This window comes from Clupea harengus, chromosome 16 (assembly GCF_900700415.2).
Source record: "Clupea harengus chromosome 16, Ch_v2.0.2, whole genome shotgun sequence".
Taxonomy (NCBI): domain Eukaryota; kingdom Metazoa; phylum Chordata; class Actinopteri; order Clupeiformes; family Clupeidae; genus Clupea; species Clupea harengus.
This window is the reverse complement of record NC_045167.1, coordinates 20892976-20913530: the sequence shown is the minus strand read 5'-3', so window position 1 is coordinate 20913530 and position 20555 is coordinate 20892976. Positions and strand designations below refer to the sequence as shown.

General features: G+C 43.3%; 1 protein-coding gene across 11 annotated transcripts in view; it reads left to right on the top strand.

Annotated features, from left to right (window-relative positions):
* ppfia2 (PTPRF interacting protein alpha 2) overlaps positions 1-20555 on the top strand; it is a 182691-nt gene that overhangs the window by 84099 nt on the left and 78037 nt on the right. Inside the window, exon 1 of one of the 11 annotated variants that reach the window (XM_031583119.2) lies at positions 1-122. This exon is cut by the window's left edge and continues 350 nt beyond it. The exons of the other annotated variants lie outside the window; for them this stretch is intronic. Coding sequence (XP_031438979.1) covers positions 48-122 — 75 coding nt within the window. The 5' untranslated portion in view covers positions 1-47. The remainder of the gene's footprint in view (positions 123-20555) is intronic. 11 annotated transcript variants of the gene reach the window in all.

Sequence of the window (20555 nt, the reverse complement as noted above, 5' to 3'; positions counted from 1 at the left end):
AGAGCTATTATCTGAGTCTGGCAGATCTGTAATGAACAGGAGTGCTGATGATCCCCCCACCCCCAGCACCCACTCACCCCTGGGAGAGTGCAGGGAGAGGCACTGAAGTGAAGAACAGTGAGGTGATGCTCACTTAAAAAAAAACACTCTTTTTCATTCTCGCTTTTGTGACTCGTACCATACTGTGACAGAACTCCAATGTGGACATGGCATTATCAGCTGTTTATGCTGTATGCATTCTCGGAATGCTGCAGAAAGTTCCATGGATTTGAATGGAAGGCCCAGTGTTCAGAGGTCTGATAGTTCATCAATGATGTTTTGTGCTTCTGATTCATATAATTCTGCAAGCAGTCCATACACTTGTCATAAATCCCTTCGGGATGATACAAGACAACCTCGGTTTTCAAGACAAATACATTGTCCCTTACTTAACCCTTGTGGTTGTGGTTCTTAGTAATCTTAGTGAGTTACACTTAACAAAATATGTGGGTTTTGTCAGGGTCATATTTGGAAGTGCATTACTACTTGTTGCAAAGATGTTTAATGATAGGCACAAATGTTCAATTAATTCAATTTAGCAACAAGAGAAAAACTTAAATTGTTTCTGCAGCCTGTCTTTTAAAACTTGTTGCTGAAGGGCACCGTTTGTATTCTTCACAGATAGGAAGTGCTTCGGCAGTGTAGTTGATGATTCTGTCCTTGTCTCCCGGCTAGTGTCTTTATTATTATTTTTTCCCCCTATTTTTCCTGGAAATGCTTGTTGCTGTACATTCTGTTTCTCTTTCCCTCTCTGACTCTCTCTGTCTGTCTCTCAATCCCGTCTCTCTTTCCCTCTCTGACTCTCTCTGTCTGTCTCTCAATCCCATCTCTCTTTCTCGGGCTCTGCAAGCTGTGCTAATGTGAACTGACGGCGGACTCCTCACTCAGGGGAGGTTGTCGCCTTGAGTTGCAGCTTGCAATCTGATGTACACACACACACACAAACACATGTACACACACACACACACACACACACACACACACTCACAAGTAAACACATGTGCGTGCGCGTGAACACACACACACATACAAGTAAACACATGTACACACACACACACACACACACACACACACACACACACACAGGCCTACATGCACACGTACATACATATAAACTATCCATGCTTTGACACTGGCACACATACTCTCTCACACACAAATCTGTTGGCACATATAGAAACCACACATAAATAGATGGACTTTCTATAGCTAAGACAGCACACACACATTCTCTCTCGCACATGAGACACACACACACACTGAGGGAGGGTTCGATGCGCTGCCACCTGCGACAGAGCCACCCCAGTGCTGTGCCTCGGCACGCCACAAGCTGTCCGCGAAGCCTTGTTGCCGTGGAGATTGCCGTGGAGATTGCCACAGCGACGGCGTAGTCTTGTGAGGGTTGAGATGTGTATGTAGTGATGGAGTGCAGTGTGTGATCTTCCTCCTCAGAAGAATGTAGGCCATTCCATGTGTTTCTTCTGTGTGAGCTACATTCCACAGCGTTCCTGGAATTCCCATTGTATTGAAGTGTGCTTTTACATCACGCCTATTGCAATTGAATGTGAATTGACCCTATTCTAACCTAACTTATTAAAGGCGCACTCCTTGATTACAATACAGTGCACTTTTTTTGTCAAATTCAGCTAAATCCTTCTCACAGCCCAAATATCAACAACCTTTCACAAGAATCGTTGACTGTGCCTTTAAAACCTACAGCCAAAGGAATTGTTGTTGTGTCAAATATACAGCACTGTACAAAATGTAAAGTCATTCTATTTTAGAACATTTTGGTGGACAGGTGTTATAGCAGTGCAGCTCAAACCAACACCTGTGTGTGTATGCGTGTGTTACTGTATGTGTGTGTATGCATGTGTTAGTGTATGTGTGTGTATGCGTGTGTGCGCGTGTGTTTTATGTATGCGTGTGTGTGTGTGTGTTACTGTATGTGTCGTTTCCTCAGCCTACAGCTCTCCTGGCAAGAGCTGTTGCTCCTGTCAGAGATTTGAATTCCGGGCATCGGAATAATCTCTGCCAGTGTCAGGGCGAGTCATGCCACTGGCGTGTAGAGCAGCGTACCAATTTCTCTCTCCCTCTGCCGAAAATGATAAATAAACACAACACATATAAACAAGCCATCAGAAATCCTGGGGCCAGAAATGATTACAAGTGGGATTTGTCTGCAACACGGTTCATAATTTTTTTAGGGGGAAAAAATATCAAGAGTGGAGTGGTGTCAGATTTATTTTCCATAGGATGAGTAATATTCACATGGGCCTTAGTGCCAGAAGCAGGATTCTCTGAAATTGCTGGGTGTGTGTAAGTGTGTGTGTGTGTGTGTGTGTGTGTGTGTGTGCGTGTGTGTGTGAGAGGGGGGGATAGAGTGGGTGGCTATGTGTGGGAGAGTGCGTTTGTGTGTGTACTTGTGTGTTTGTGTGTGTTTGTGTGTTCTTGTGTGTGTGTGTGTGTGTGTGTGTGTGTGTGTGTGCTGGCATGTGTCAGTGGTGGCTGTTTACCGTACATATGTTTTCTTGGTGGTGGACTCTTCCCTACAACACCCCGCGGTTAAGGGCTCTTATGAAAGCGTCAGAGGCTCCACGTGAAGTCTGCTCTTCAAAGGCAAGCCTCCCTGCATTCTATAGAAAGGCCTGAATAAAACATGGTGTGTACAGCAGCGTGTGTTTGTGTGTGTGTGTGTGTGTGTGTGTGTGTGTGTGTGTGTGTGTGTGTGTACAGCAGCGTGTGGGGCCCTGTAATTAGCCCAGAATGCTACCTTGATGGCACGCACAGGGGTACCGGAAATCAAACAACCAGTTGCCTTTATTTATTCGCCGCCATTGTGTGAACCTATGTGTATGTGCTTATTTATTTGTTGAAGAACAATCATCACAAGCAGCAATAATCATTGCAATTGAATGTTCAACACACGGTATCCGTGATGACGTGGTATATTTTTGTGGTGTGATTCCTTGACTTCTGTTGCATGCGTTGCGTCCCTTTTGAATAATTCAAGCTGCAACCAAATGTTAATATTTAATGGAGAGATCCAGTATTTATAGTGGTGGCCTGTGCGTGTGATGTTCACACATGAACAGATCGTCAGGTCCATGCGATGGGCACCAAAGTGCTCAGTGAACCGTCATGGCATGGGAACTACCTGTGAAGACCTGGAAGTCAACAACTGCCTCCCTTTGATCTGGTTCAGATGGTTCCTATACATCAAATGCCGGTTCTGAGTGGGATGGAATCAGTGCAATTCAATGCATTATTCAACAAATACAGCTAGATTTAGAGGTGTTTGATCTAGTTCCTGTGATTTAAAATGCATGGTCCCATGCTTCACTGGCCAATAGGAAAGGAAGAGTTATTGTTGATCGGCATACTAGCTACTTATTTTAATTAAAGTAATTGGAGTATGTTTCCATAATGTATGACTAGCATGACCATTTGACCCATATCAAATCTTAAATAAAACCAAACTTGGTGTTCTCTGAGCCCCAGTCAGTGCCTCCGTTTCTGATGATGATTATGATGATGACCGTCATGATGAGGACCGTCCTCCTTTGTGGAATTTTATGAGCGTGTCGACTCGTGTGGCTCTTTAAGCTCATTTAAGTCCCATTAAACCAACTGCCAATGTCGTCTGAACGCATACTCAGTTCAGTCTGAGTTTTTTTTTTGTAAAGACCCACCCACAAGAGACAGACTTACCAGTCCTGCTTCTTTAGCTTAGCTGTCCTGGCAGGGTAGGCAGACTGGCTTTGTATTGACTGCTCAAACTCCCCTGTTATATTGGGAAGGCCTGGACGTGCTGTACTTGTGGTATTTACTCCGACTTTTCGACGGTGTGATGTGTTATAAGCGGTCGATCCCTGAAATGTCAAGCTACCCGAACAGGTGAAAGAAAAATGGTTAAAACAATTCCCTGGTAGACACAGAACACTCCAGATATGTGGACCTGCCTGAATTCCAGAATCTGTGTGCCTAAAGCCAATGGAGTGGCAGTTACCGGACTCTGGATCACCAAAAGCTCACCGTTCTTTCTCTCCACTCCTCAAGAGAGAAAATCCCTTCGGCTGTGACAGTTTTAAACCTCCCCTCTGCTGGTCGATGAGTTGATTATGGTAAAAAAGTGTCTCTGATAGATGCAATGGCTCTGCCAGTCGGAATAAAATGGCTGTTAAATTGATTTGCTGCACTGCCCCCTCCAGACCTCAGCAGTGGCTTCAATATGGCTTGTACCTACCGAATAACCTGTGTGTGTGTGTGTGTGTGTGTGTGTGTGTGTGTGTGTGTGTGTGTGTGACCGAGAGAGAGAGAATGCTCCCCTTGAGAGGCATATATCTGACACACCCTGGCGAGGAGACAGAGGCCAGTATCTTGCAGATCTTTCTACCAGTGTGTAGACGAGACTGTGTGTTCAGGTGTGTGCATGTGTGTTTGCTTTTGTGTGTGTGAGAGAGAGGCAGTATGTATTTTTGATGAATTACATGCAAGTGTAAACTACATCTCAGTGTGTGTGTGTGCATGTGTGTGTGTATCTGTGTGTGTGTGCATATATGTGTGTTTGCTCCTTTCTGCAAGACATTGCATGCATGTGGGGCCCCCCCACACACGGAGCGCTTCAGAATCCTGTTTGCTCCGACTAATTGGGGACCTGACCCAGACAGTCAGAGGTCCTGGCCTCCTGACCCCATGCATTATGCAGTCCCATACTCACTAAGTGGAGTAATGTAGAGCTGAGCATTGGGCCCCACGCACATGCTTGTGGTGGTCTGAGGTGGGGGCTTGATTGGCTCTGGTATGCTTTAGTGTGTTTCTGCACTGATGCTTGTGGTGGTCTGGGGGGGGGGGGGGGGGGGTGGGCTCTGGCATGCTTTAGTGTGTTTCTGCACTGATGCCTGTAAGGTCTAATCCGGAGCCTGAAGCCCAGCAGGAAGCAGATTACACAGACAGGAGCTAGTAGGCTAAGCATATGTGAGATCTGTTTGTCTATAAACCTGAGTATGTGTGAATGTGTGTGTGTGTCAGTGTTGTCTTTTTCTGCTGCCTGAATTATAGTATGGGAAGATAGCATTTTAATGCATGTTTACTTTGTATTCTTTTTCTGTCTTTCTGTGTGTGTGTGTGTGTGTGTGTATGTGTGTGTGTGTGTGTGTGTGTTTGTTTGTGAAGACTTGGCGTTTCAATGTATTGTTGGAGGGAATGAAAAGCAGCTGTTATAGAGTTTTGTTGACCTCAGTGTCGCTGGCTTGAAGAGAAGTCTCCGGGTCTTTGGACGTCCTCTCCTGCTGTTTGTGAAAAAGGCTGCTGTTACTCCCACACACAGCAGCAGACGCTCAAAAGAGGCCAGGATTCATGCTAACATGCTAACTCCGCTAACATTTCCTCAGGCCAACTTATTTTGTGTGTGTGTGTGTGTGTGTGTGTGTGTGTGTGAAAGAGGGAGATGTGAAGAAAAAAAAAGAGTCTGCTGCAGTTAACAAATGTAGTGAAATATTAAAGTAAAATCAACAAACATAAATCCAGCTCTTGAAGTCTGACCACACCTTTCTCTGTTGGAGTCTGATTGTGTTACCTGTCCCCTATTTTTGCATCTTTTTGAGTACAAATGTTTAAAACAATCAAAATTGGTCAAGTATTGAGTTTTTGTTAGTGTAAGGGAGTGATTCCCACACTTTTAACAGTCCTGTGTCCCCTGAGACACTACTTTGCTCTGACCACCCCCAGCACCACGGACAGCTCACTGTAATGTCTAGTTTGTAATTCTGCTGTAATATGTAATACATGTATGAGACAGATTAACCCATAATTCCTGCCTTTTTATTTGGATTACAAATATGTGGTCTGCACCTAAACCCACGCACAACATAACACAAATAGTCTTGGAACATAAAACAATATTAAACACACAACATAACACAAATAGTCTTGGAACATAAAACAATATTTAACACACAACATAACTGACAGAATGAAGTGTGTGGGTGTGACAGGCGGGAATGTTGTATTTGAGTCGAGTCGAGTGCCTCAAGTAGAATGAGAATGATCTCATTTATGTAACGATAAATCCTCCTGTAGGTCTAGTAATACCTTGTGTTTTTGCTTATGTATGATGCAATAGGGAGGCAAACATTTTTTATAGGAGAAGTTTGGCCTTTTTACTTTCTCCCGTCCCCGAACGGAATTTGTTGCTGTGGTGGTGTTTGTTGAAAATGTTTCGTCATATTTGCGGTATAAGCAGTAGTGTTGCTGTTTTTTCTACGGTTCGTACGATTTTTCTACCGCTTGTTTTCACCACTGACAGGCTCATAATGTCAACCAGGAAAAGCAGATAGTAAACTAATGACTGTAGGAACAGTCATTTTCTACAGTTTCTTTACAGTTATTGAGGTAAACAGACACAGGTCTATCGCTGTAGGGATCCTTTCCATGTTGTAAGACACTTAAATTTGCCTGAGCCTGTCGGTGGTGAAAACAATCGGTTTTCTTTGACGCGGATGCTTGCCCCATAGGATTATATTGTATAGCTGTTTTGCGGATGCTGGTTATAGTCTTCTGACTCAATACTTGACCAATTTGGATTGTATTTGTCCCTAGTAAACATTTGTACCCAAAAAGATGCAAAAATAGGGGACAGTTAAAAAAATCCAAAAGTTCTCTTTTAAGACACAAGGCAGAGAGAAAGGTGTGGTCAGACTTTAAGAGCTGGATTTATGTTTGTTGATTTTACTTTTATATTTCACTTCATTTGTTAACTGCAGCAGACTCTTTTACTTCACATCTCTCTCTCTCACACACAAACACACACACACACACACACACACACACACACACACACACACACACACACACACACACAGACACACACAAATTGTCAAAAAGTGAAATGAGTGGTGAGCACAGAGGAAATGTAGAGGACTGGGAGGAGAAGGTTAGAGCACATACTTGTGGAGAGAGGCTGAGTGTGTGTCCTGTAGGGCTCTTCAACACAGAGGGATGCAAAAGCCTGTCTCTTCAACACAGAGGAATGAAAAAGCCTGTCTCTTCAACACAGAGGGATGAGTGACGGTCAGAAAAAGCCTGTCCTTCACTATCAAAGGAGGAGAGGGAAGCACACATGATTGGAGGACTCTGTACCCCAGGGTTCTGTGCTATTCAGTACGAATAATGACAATATTTTCACTTTGGGACAGAAAAGTTAAAGCATTGTTTTCTGTACATTCTTACAGCTGGAGTGGTGTGACTCAGAGTCGACGCATGAATGGTTGTTTTTCAGTTTCAGTTATTGAACCCCTGCTGTTTCTATGGAGCGCTGCCAGCAGCGCACTCAACAGGTAGATCAAAGTGTCAGCAAGAACACGGCTGTAAATTCAACTCCCAGGATAGACATATAACAATAAAATATCAATCTTATTCACACTGGAAGGTGTTGTGGAGAGTAGTGTTTGTAAATCAAATGAACGCAAATAGAAGGACATGATCATGGTTGTGAATCACTCCCAAGCTTCCCATATGAGAGAAACTGGAGTTTATCCTGATCTGTCAAGCTTCCCTTATGAGAGAGAAATTGGAGTTTATCCTGATCTGTCAAGCTTCCCTTATGAGAGAGAAATTGGAGTTTATCCTGATCTGTCAAGCTTCCCTTATGAGAGAGAAATTGGAGTTTATCCTGATCTGTCAAGCTTCCCTTATGAGAGAAACTGGAGTTTATCCTGATCTGTCAAGCTTCCCTTATGAGAGAAACTGGAGTTTATCCTGATCTGTCAAGCTTCCCTTATGAGAGAAACTGGAGTTTATCCTGATCTGTCAAGCTTCCCTTATGAGAGAAACTGTAGTTTATCCTGATCTGTCAAGCTTCCCTTATGAGAGAAACTGGAGTTTATCCTGATCTGTCAAGCTTCCCTTATGAGAGAAACTGGAGTTTATCCTGATCTGTCAAGCTTCCCTTATGAGAGAAACTGGAGTTTATCCTGATCTGTCAAGCTTCCCTTATGAGAGAAACTGTAGTTTACCCTGATCTGTCAAGCTTCCCTTATGAGAGAAACTGGAGTTTATCCTGATCTGTCAAGCTTCCCTTATGAGAGAAACTGGAGTTTATCCTGATCTGTCAAGCTTCCCTTATGAGAGAAACTGGAGTTTATCCTGATCTGTCAAGCTTCCCTTATGAGAGAAACTGGAGTTTATCCTGATCTGTCAAGCTTCCCTTATGAGAGAAACTGTAGTTTACCCTGATCTGTCAAGCTTCCCTTATGAGAGAAACTGGAGTTTATCCTGATCTGTCAAGCTTCCCTTATGAGAGAAACTGGAGTTTATCCTGATCTGTCAAGCTTCCCTTATGAGAGAAACTGGAGTTTATCCTGATCTGTCAAGCTTCCCTTATGAGAGAAACTGGAGTTTATCCTGATCTTCTTCACTCTAGGTGGCAATGAACCAGGAACAGTAAAAGCCTCGGTCACAGCTGGTTCACATGACTCGAGCAACTCCTCTCCCACAGTAGGCCACTGTTCAAAACAAACGACTCCTGTTCAAAGCCAATGACTCCTGTTCAAAACAAACGACTCCTGTTCAAAGCCAATGACTCCTGTTCAAAACAAACGACTCCTGTTCAAAACAAACGACTCCTGTTCAAATCCAATGACTCCTGTTCAAAGCCAATGACTCCTGAATCTGTTTTTAAGGCTGGTCTGAGCAGCCTCTCTAATCAGGCAATTGTTGTGCTAAGAGAATCTGACTGCATATAATTATGCGATGGCGGATGTTACTGACATGGGTTTTTAAATGTTGCTGCCGCAAGGACAGCATTATCTCCATGGTCCAGTGTACTCTATGCTAAAGGAGATGAGAAAGGAAGCATTGAAGCACCTTGCCTTAGCATGTAGAGAATTTGACCAGCTCTTTATCATGGCTGCCACTTCAATACTTCTGGGTCATTCCACTCAGTTAGGAACGTTCCTAAGCAAAGAGGACTATTTGACTGCAGCCACACACACTCCCAGTGCCCCCAACGGCACTCTGCCCACTCCCCCTCCATCCCTTCCCAGCAGGGATTGAATGGACTTGTCCTCCCAGTGCATGCTGGGTAGTGGCCTGGAAAATCCGCTGGTACGGTCGCTTATTAAGCCTGTCAGGGGGGCATGACGGCGAGTCATGATGTCTCTCCGTAAGCCCTTTAAGCATGACAGTGATTAAGCGTAAAATGCTTTTATTTGATTTGCCCCAGCTCCTCTTCACCGCCGAGGCCTTATCGGGACTTAGACGCTGCTCCACAAGTCCAGCGGAAGTTTTAGTGTCGCGGCGGACGTCGGTGACAGGAGATGGAGTGTCTTACAGCGAACTGACGAGGCGTGGGATTATTTATAGAGCTCTATTTCATCCCCGATCCCTCTGAGTCTCTCCTTCCCTCTCTGCATATCTGCAGCTCTCTCACCATCATGAGGTGCACATAGTTCAGTGTTTCCAACAGGTCTGAAATATACTGCTGGTAGAAGCCGGCAGAAAAGGCCAGCATTACCTGCTTGCGCAAGAATGGTCTACTACATGTGTAAAACAACAAATACCTTTGATCTTTAACACAATATTTAGATGTATTGAATAATTCTATTAATTTCACATAATATAATTCACAGATCCAACCCCCCTTCCAACCCTCCCCTCTATCTATAGGAAGAGTAAGACAAAGTTTAAAAATAAAAAGAATAAAAGACTTTAGTGGGTACAAAGATGGCAGCGTGTGGCAGTGTCACCGGCAGCTGTCTCTGCCACACTGGGACCTGCTGCTGCTGCCTCTCCCTCAGCACTCTCACCACCGCTTGGGCCAGACTCGCTGACTGACTGGAATGATCTCTGCATTTTGCCTCACTGTTGAATCGTAATTTCACGTCAAATTTACATTTCGTTGCCTGTGAACCTGTACTCTGTGCAATGACAATAAATTGAATCCAATCCAAAATGAATTGACACGTGTAATTATTGAGGCGTATGCATTTATTTAGTGCCATTTTATCCTAAATGCTTACGTTGGCTAAGTAGCCTGTGGTGCTTGCATCAGTCTGTGTCTGCCATAGTCTGAAGATAAAACTATTTATAATCTTTCTTATATATAGCCAGGGCAACTTTGCTTCGTGTTACACAATGGTACATTTATATATGCTGAATACACTCTTGAGTCAGAGAATAATTGCACAATAAGGTGAAAAGGAGTTGCTCTATCTGGGCTGTGCTTGTAAAATATCCACCGTGTATGCGTCTTCTAATGTTATACCAGAGAGAGGCTCTCTGTGTATTCAGAGCATGTCAGCAGATGCTGCTCGTGATACCAGAGTGAACAGGAGGGGTAGATCGAGGGGAGATTGTCCAATAGTTAATCGGCTAGTTAAACGGATGCCATCATTCTCTCGGACAGATAGAAACAGAAAACTGCTAAAATGGGTTAATGGCGACCGTTAATATACCTGGGCAGCCTGCCCAAGGAAAGTAGATGTGTGGGAAACACTGGAGTTGAAATGTGTCCTATTTCTTAAACTATTGAGATGGAAATAATTGAATTAGGCAGTTACCAGAGATTTTAAATTAAAAACATACGGGCAGTTATTGATAAGTGTTACAGTGTAACTGTAAGAGGTTTTGCCAGAATCACATGAGCCTCATCGGTTGACTGTTGCAGCGTTCAAGCGTTTGTGCCCTTTGTTTCCCACTGCTGATGCAAGTTACTTCATTAATGTTGAATTGTAAGCAGGATACAGAAGGGTCTCTGTTCCATGAATTCCTTGAAATATTTTCAGTTTCTGGCCATCTCAGTTCCTTATCAAATCTTTCTTTCTCAGACTTTTGCTGTTAGAAAATGACTTCTGTTACCATTGCCCCATTGTAATTATCACTAACAGCATTACCATCATCACATCATTTCTGTTCATTTTAGTGATGTATTTTTTTGATAAGAGCTGCTTATTGATCCTACCTTTCAGGAAAGTACTAAAAAGAAAAGGAAAGCGGCCCTTTCATTTCAGCCACATCAGAGTTCATGCAGTTGATTTGGCAAAGACACCAACACTGAAAGTCTGCCCTTGGAGATGAATACACTTGTACAGCACCATCCTCACAGTTGTAACTTTCTTTCTTGAGGTCATGAAGCTTGTTCTTTTTTGTTATTGTCTTGGATTTCAGCAGGCAGGATATGATATATCATTGACCTGTGAGACACACTATACACTTGAAAAAAGCTTACTTGAGATGTGACTGAGAGCAGGTGTTCTGGGTGTTTCACATTAAGAGATGACAAGAGGTGAAAATGCATTCGACGTTCTTCCTATTGATCGGGTCAATGGCCATATGGATTTCAAGTTGTCGTCATTAACCCGATGCCGACAGCAGTATAGGTGTTTTTAGATTGTGCAGTCGTTTAGCCCAAGGCTACATGTATATCATTAGGGTAACAGCCATTATGTTACGGCATAAATTATACCTTAGTTAATAGTCCTCAACCAAGCACAGGATGGATGTCAGGGAAGGTGAAGAATGGTTGGGCAGCACTCGACGTAGTGAATATGTGACTTCCCTTGACACCTGATGCTGGACAGAAATACTTAAAAGAGAGGTAAAAATATTCACACAAACAGATGCTCCCAAAAGGTTTTTGTTTTCACTTAAGACTTGCTTAATCCTATTCTGATGTTGACAGATCTTCGTTTTGCTCTCTATTTAAGAGGTGCTTCACTTTCTAGACAGCCTTCCCGTTTTAAAATAAAACACATTTCTTGGGAGCAGCTGTAAACCGTTGCAGCGTTTTCTTTGAATGTAGCCTAACATGTATGCTTCCCCAAACAAGACTCACAGCGTAGCACGTACCCTGTACTTAGCATGCACGTCAAAAAGCCTCTACTGAGAAGCTATTGTAAGTTATTTTGGTATGAATTCATTTTCAACCATTACAAAGTTAAACGAGTGACTAAGGGACTTCTCAACTCACAAACTTTAAATTGAACTTTGACTATTAAACACCCCCTTCCTCTCACACTTGAGTGCAGTGTTTATCCTGCTTCTCCGAGGGAAGCAAATACGCTAATAAATAATGTTTTTCCTGTTAGCCGACCTCCTTATTTCTTTCCCACACAATCCAATTTGTTAACCATAATAAGTGAGGCCCAATTTTGAGTTACAGTGCCAACAAGATCCTGCTTCTCTTCACAATTCCCTCCATTGTGTCTCAGGCATCGGGGGCTTTTATGGAGTATAATCGTATTGCAGGTCCACAAGTTCACTTTTAATAAGCCCATTTTAATAACCCCATTAAAAGTAACCAAATAGCCAATACTCTGGCTCTTGTGCTGTAGCATTTCTAAACTTTAATTGAAAATTACAGTACGAGACAGAACATTATATTTCAGCATAAATCTAATAAGTGATTTTTATTGTTTTGACCTGCTGGGGCTGTGCCAGCCTCATGTGTTTTGTGCCTGACTGCAACTACACTGAAACTGTGTGATGCTAGCTAAAATCCATGTTGAATGCAGTGAGTAAGGGAACTCTGGGTTCAGGGATACATCATGCATTCATGCACTAACTATAAAGTTGATTGGCAACCATAATAAAGAAAAGTGTCAACAGGTGCCCAGCCAAACAGGAAGTTGTAAACATGGAATAATGGTGCTGATGTGTGTCTACCAGATTCTCTTTCTATGCTTATAGTAGCTGACCTGACCCCTGACCCCTGACCCCTGACCCTGCCAGGCCCTCAGGGGCCCTTTGTGGACTCATATTGTCATTCCATCTCAGTGCTCATTCAACCCCTTCCTGTCATTTCCAAGGTATTTTATTGATCACCCTCCCCTCCTGTGAGTGTGTTTGCCTCCATACTCCTACATACTGTGTGTTTGTGTGTGTGTGTGTGTGTGTGTGTGTGTGTGTGTGTGTGTGTGTGTGTGTGTGTGTGTGTGTGTGTGTGTGTGTGTGTGTGTGTGTGTGTAAGTGCGTTTGCATTCATACACCCCATACTGTGTGTGTGTGTTTGTGTGTGTGTGTTTGTAAGTGTATTTGCATTCATACACCCCCATACTGTGTGTGTGTGTGTGTGTGTGTGTGTGTGTGTAAGTGTGTTTGCATTCATACACCCCATACTGTGTGTGTGTGTGTGTGTGTGTGTAAGTGCGTTTGCATTCATACACCCCATACTGTGTGTGTGTGTTTGTGTGTGTGTGTGTGTAAGTGTGTTTGCATTCATACACCCCCATACTGTGTGTGTGTGTGTGCGTGTGTGTGTGTGTTTGCCTGCCTACGCACACATCCACACCTCAGCACCAGACATGCAGAGGAAATGGGACAGGGCAGCACTGACCAGGTGGACAGCTGAGGAGGCTGAATTAGATTTTTAAATCCTGTCTGGAATTTACTGAGGCTGGTCCACTGTGACATGGAGGATGGAGGGGGTTATATCTAATTACCGCTCACGGCCAGGGTCTTCCTATAGACGAGCCAAACAGATATGCCCTTTTACTCCCTTATTCGCTTATGGATGGGAGATAATGAGACTTCTCCAGAGAGGACAGTTGGACAGACAGTGGAATGAAGGGACGAGTGTTGAGATGTACATGAATGCAGAGTGATGATTGGATGTTTTAAGTCACGTCTGTGTACCGCTACATAAGTATTGCTACATAAGTGTGTTCTGCTACATACTGCTTGTCCCCTGTAGGGTATTAGTGTTAGTGGCAGATAGGAAATGACATGTTGCTGTCTTTCCAGACCTTGAGTGTGGTCTAAATTGAGCTTGGCTTTGTATGAATATTCCGTGGGACCATGTTGCATATATGTGAGTCTGTCTTTGCTACTGTGGGTGATGGGTGGGTTAATCAGGGTACCACGTACGCAGAATGTTTGACATGTACTTCACATGAATGTACCTTTTAAAGGTGCAGTGTCCCATTTACAGTGCCAGGACTGTTCAAGAACACCAGAGGTTTAATTTTAGTGCACTCACTGGATGGGCAGCTCGAGGAACATGAGGAGAATTTTGTGAAAAGTGTAATTTCAGGTTGTGAGGGAATATTATTATAAGTGTATAAGTGTGAAGGAAGTGTCTCATACCCATCAGCCCTTCAGAGTCACTCAAAGGCGAACAGCTACGGGGTCACTCCAGGGGGCCTCATTTGAGATGGCTCTCATCCGATTGGTGCATTAAAGCTTTTTTCCCCTGCCCTTCATCAAACCCTTCATCAGGGTGCACCATGATACTCTGATCTGTGAAGTGATTGCCGCAACCCTTCTTTCTTTTATTCCTTTTTTCTGTTTTTAAATGTCTTTAGAAACGGAAATGTTTGGATACATATTTACCTACCGAGTATGTGTGGTGGCACCCCAGCGCTGCACCCCAAAAGTGTCAGGGAACTGCGTTTCATCACACAAACGTACTGTGCTGACTCCACTGTGTGCGTTTCCATTTAAATGTTTTTTTTTATTTTGACAGTTATGCCTCGACAGTGTTGATGTCTGGTTTCAGTGGATATTGGAGTCGCAGCAAATGGGTGTGTGTCTGTGCAGCAAATTACCCCCAGCACATGTGAGCCTCAAAGACAGCTGCACAGAAATGTCTGAGACAGAGAAACGGGTTGGGTAATGTCTACCGAACTGGCATATGACTAGACACTGTCTACAGTGAATGCTTGTACCTCATGGCCTATGTGATGTTTTGTCACTCTAGCCAGTCAAAACGTGGTATCATGACAGAGTTTGGTCAGCGGAGAGACAGATAACTACTTAATAACTCGTTTTGAAGAACACCAGTGTCTGTACAACATCAATCGCAACGCAACTCTACTGACTTATCAATGATACTGACTTATCAATGATACTGATTTCAATGCTGGGCTCAACATCGGGATGACTGTCAGCCATCAGCCCGACCCTAACAGACAGAGAGAGTGAGAGAGTGAAACAGAGAACACACAGAGAGAGAGAGAGAGAGGGAGCCACACCTAGTAAGAACAGAAAAATAAAGTGAGAGTGAGTCAGGCTGGAGAGAGCCAAAGCAAGTTAGAAAAATGAAAGAAAGAAGAGAGAGAGAGAGAGAGAGAGAGAGAGAGCGAGAGAGAGAGAGAGAAGGACAAACTGACAGAGGAAGGAGGCTTCCCCCTGCTGTGTCCCTCCACGGCCTCAAAGTCAGTCTGTGGGCTTGAGTGACGGCTGCGGGTCTGCCAGCGGGCGCCGTGGCGATAAATAAACAAGGAAAAGGACGCCACAAAGATACTCGCCAGTGCCCCACCAAGAGCTTTGCAGCGCCCGCTATCGTCTAGTCAGATCACAGCTTCAAAACAAACTAACAAACAACAAAGAAACTCAACAACAAGACCCCACGTTCTCTCCCCCAGACTGTCCCCACCCAGATAAGTGAATGAGCGTGTAAAAGGAAAACATGCAGGCTACATCAAACTCCGCCAAGGAAGCCATGCTGGTGCTCCGACTATCTTCATAAAACCAGATATGAGACTGAATCCAATGCAGGACATATGCTGACTATGACAAACAGACCTTGTCGTTGTGTAGTCACAAGTCATGCATGTTTGTCAAACACTGGTCTAGCATATTTCTTCTTGTGTTAGGGATGGTTAGCACGTGATTAGAACTACAGAGGTCAAATACAGTGCAGGACCACTAAGCAGTATAATCTCCCAATGATGAAACTGTGGTCTGACCGGTTGGGGTGAAACCGGGACCATAGCTAATCGAGTGTCACAACATCATTTCACATTCCCTTTCATTGCTTTTCCATAAGCGCTTTAATACAGCAGAAATGTCAGAAAACACAGATATCCCATGCCATTACCAATATCCCATCTCTGTGAGAGCCTGTGTCCTAGTCACCAACTGTGCTTCTCCAGGTACTGAGACAGCAGCCCTAGACAGATGAATCCCCTTTTCGACTCGCCCTTTTCTTGGAGGGCGAGTCGTGTCTTAAATCAGCGGTTGGGGGGGGGGGGGGGGGGGGGGGTGCAGAAATACAACAAGGGGGGTGTGGTTAGAGGTATAAAAAAAACTGAACATGAACTCTGAACACCAAAGTACTGGAACTAATGGAATGATATATACAGTATATATATATATATATGTGTGTGTGTGTGTGTGTGTGTGTGTGTGTGTATATATATTATCATAAAGCCATATTTGGCCAAAATGATTAAGTTTAACAAGAGCTCTGATCAAATAACTGGCAAAATATTTAAGTTCTACTGAGTGATGAAATGAAATTGAAAATGTTGAAACTGTTCAAATATGGAAACAATGTTAAAGAAAAGCTGTTGATGGTGCTGATGGATATCTGTTTTATTTATATTAAAACAGGCAGTAGGCTATATGAATGATTTGTTTCTCACTGTCAAAAAGGGGCCTGCCATGAAATGTTTGGGAACCACTGCCTTGAATGACGCATGCGAATGAGAAATTGGTCATTGGTCCTTTAGTTCTTGGCACAGACCTGTAAAGTGTGGGAAACATAATGATTGCAAATTTATTTCGAGTACCCCTTTTTAGGGGGGTTTCAGAAAAGTGTTTTCGAGTGGTCCTACTCCGTGAGCCTATGGTTGCCAGGCTGTGTCATTGGGGTTTCTTTATCGGATTTTAAGATCCCACAGACAGTATGCATAATAATCCACAATGCCAGTGAGAAAGAAGAAGCACGGTATCGTCACACAACGTTTACCGTCCCATCGTCTCTTTGCGTTCGGACATGTTAAACATTGGATTTCCTAAACGCCCATTGTCCCCAGATCATTGCTATTAATTAACTTTTCCCCATGCCACATAAATGGCATTCTGGCAGCCATAATTAGCAATGCAACGAGAGGAGGATTGATCGGTGTTCCTCTGGAGCATCGGCATCGATCGACTCTACATCGTGCTCCATAGTATTTGATTAGCCCCCTAAGTCTTTGATAAGCTGTCTTCCTGTCGAGGGCCTCCATGTGATATAATCTCGCCGCACGCCCGACGAAGAGCGCTTTTGAAAGGGGATGTAAGGGGTTACACGTGAATCGATTCTTTCTGGCAGAGTAATAAATTCTGCGTTTTGAGTTATAGATCAAATGAACCCTTTGCTCAATGGCAGAGACTCCCGCCGAGGGGAAACGATTCAGCGCGAGGCTTCCTGTGCTTTGATGCTGTGACCTGCTGGCAGAAAGACTGAGAAAGGGAGGAAGTCTATAATATAAAGGATTTTAATTGCACAGGCCTTCCAGTTTGTGATATATGTTCGGATATAAAGTAATGAGAGGAATAGTTAACTTAGTTGATTTTTTTTAATGTTATGATATTTTTGGTCTAGTGTAGTCTATTTTGGAACTTGGTCTAGTTTATTTTTCTATCATATGACAACTGCCAGGAATACTTACATCTATTTTTAGATACAGCTGGATACGAACCAATCCTACTACCTAACCACATAACCTAACCACACTAACATAACCTTAGTAACTGTCATGTTTTTCCTGTTTGACTGCCATTCCATTGCCCAGTATATATGAGCAGTTCAGAATCATGTTCTGACAGTCTGTCTTATCTAAGACACAAAAATGTGTCGTGTTAGTTCAGGATCCCAGCTCATTACAAGACTCTGTCATTTCTAAACCTTTGTTACTGTGGCATTGTTATTATGGTTAGAATATAACAGTATGATGCTGTACGAACAGTCTCTCTCTCTTTCTCTCTCTCTCTCTCTCTCTCTCTCTCTCTCACCTCTTTCTCACTTTTAACTCAAATTGTGTGCTTACCTTGAAACATGCTCCAATTCTGGACAGAGTCCAATTCTCTGAATCAGGCTGAAGTTTGACCCCAGGAGGCCAAATCGATCCACAGCCACAGACCCACAGGTTGTGACCTTCACCTGCCAATATAACCACCCCTAATAAAACACCAACTAGCTTCTGATCTGGAGAAAATAGAGTTTGATATATTGACAGCGGTTAGTCTAAGACTGGTAAAAATGGAAAGTGGGAATCTAGATCAACTGTTGCCAGCAGCAGGGTCTTCTGTTTGCCAGTATTAATTTTTTATATGCTGAAGAGCATTTCCAGAATGTGTCAGGAAAAAATCTCTGAATTGTGTGGTCCGTTGAGGAAGAGGAAGTATGTTGTCGTTGTTTTGATGAGGTCAGACACAGGGCAGTAGAGTGAAGCGTCCATTTAAAAATTGATCTCCATTTCCTCCTTCTAGGAGTGATCCATTGGCTCTCATGTCAGTGCTAATGGAATGCATGTCAATAATGATTTATAATATTATTCATATTAATATTTAGTTCATAAATGATTAATTTCTTAAGGTTTTCATTCATCGATTGGTGCTTTACAGGGCCTTTAGACCACCCAGTGTGATTGCACCAAATCTAAGACAAATGGCAGAAAGACCATAATATTGAAACAGTAGACACATCAGTCCAATGGAATGTTCCCTCCCTGCTGCAGTCATGGCGACCGAGTCATGCTCAGTAACAGGAAGAGTCGAGCATAGGAGTAAATGCACAAGTGATACATAACGTAAGTGTAGGCATAGGCAATATGTACAGCAAATATGTAGGCATATGAAAAGTACACATTTCTTAAATATCAGAGAAAGAAATAGGGTGACAGTCAGCCATTCTTTCAATATCCTTATACTGTGGTTGGCAACTTATAGGGATGACATGTTGAAAAAATGGTCAGTGAAGATGATGATGATGATTTACATGGCAGTGGAATCTCATTCAGTGTTTGTGTGTATGATGTGGATGTATTGGAAAATTGTGAAGTAAAAAGTTCACGTCTCTCTTGTGCAAGCTTCCCTTCAAGGCCCCCCTTCCCCCTGGACTCATGAATCAATAACTAAGAAACAAACGAACCATGAAGTACAATGAGCATACAGCACCAAACACTAATACTGAACATACAGCACCACACACTAATACTGTGCATCCCTTGGTGTAAATTCCTCTGAATCTGACCAAATCTGAGCTCCCACATCTTGAGTGAAGGGAAGAGACACAGGGAGGGGGGAGGGGGGAGGAGAGGGGGGGTTGTTTAAACAGTCATTTTTAGATGTGGGTTATATGGAGATAATGCCTGCATGCATTATTCAAGGCAGTGACCTCCTGCCTCTCAACCCACTGAGAGCTTTTCTGGCTCCTGGGGGAGGTGGATAGGAGGAGTGCCGTGGTTGGTTCTCTCCTATCTCCTGGCAATGTATTTTTGGATTGTGTTTTTTCTTTAAAAAAAAAAACCAAAAAGCTGTGTTTGAGGAAGACAAGCATGTAGAAAGCTCAGTCGATCAGCAGCGTGTTGGCTTGGCTCTCAATGGCACTTTTATCTCACGTGCTAATTAATACGCAGGTTTGTCTTCAAAAGCTGTAAGCACACCCACCGCTGGCTTTGAAAATTTCACTATCCTGAAGTTTTTGAGTTGAGACACACACATGTGTGTGCATGCACACACACACACACACACACACACACACACACACACACACACACACACACTCAAGTGAAATCTTACTCCAAATGTGGGTGGTTAATAAAAGACTGTTGCCATGGAAACAAACAAATTTGTTGCCGCAAGTTCAGTAATTAGGTCTACATTGTTGTTTTTATTCTGCATACTGTAAAGAATTACAGTCTGGCTACAAAGCTCACAACAGAAGTCTAGGGTTTTATGAGTCGCCCAAACTGTCTGAAGTCCCTAACCTAAATGTGTGCAATAGACGTGTTAGTCAGTATGTCAGAAGCTAAGTCTGTGAATGGAAGGGTACACCAGCTTATCTCCAGAGCCCTGGGTCAACCCAAGCAGTGTTTCCATTAGATGAACAGCCCAACTGTGGAGCTTAAAACTGGGAAAATCCCAGTAACAAACAAAGCGGAAAACCAAAAACGTCCCAAACACAAAATAAATCGTGGCAGGGGGGAAAGCCGGAGAGGGGAATCCAGCCAAGGGTTCATAACGTAGCTGCAGACAGTCTTCACAACGATCAGCCAACGTAGCTACAGATAGTCTTCACAACGATCAGCCAACCAGCCTTGCGTTCTCACCAAAACAAATGGTTGGTGAAGTCACTGTTGGTGCTCATGATCAACCAAATGTTTATCAGTCAGTCAGTGGCAGTGTAGACTCTCTCCTTTGGCCAAACTCATGTACAAAGACAGGGAAAAACTACAGTATGAACTCTACAACATGCATACATATTGTGTGTTTAATATGTGTATAAACAGTAATGTAAGAATAACAATACACAGACACACACACACACACACACACACACACACACACACACACACACACACACACACAGAGATGCCTATTATGTTAACTATTGACTTGTGGTCTTCAGATTAATATGTTTTGCTTTCTGGTTTCTGGGAAAGAAAGCTCCCAATAGCCCACCCAAGGGAGGAATCACGGTCACATGATACTTAAGTCAACTGGAATGCGAGAAAGCTGCTGCGGCTGTTACTTTGGTGCCATTGTAGGCTGAACAGGCATGAAGAACATGTAATTTGATGAAAAAC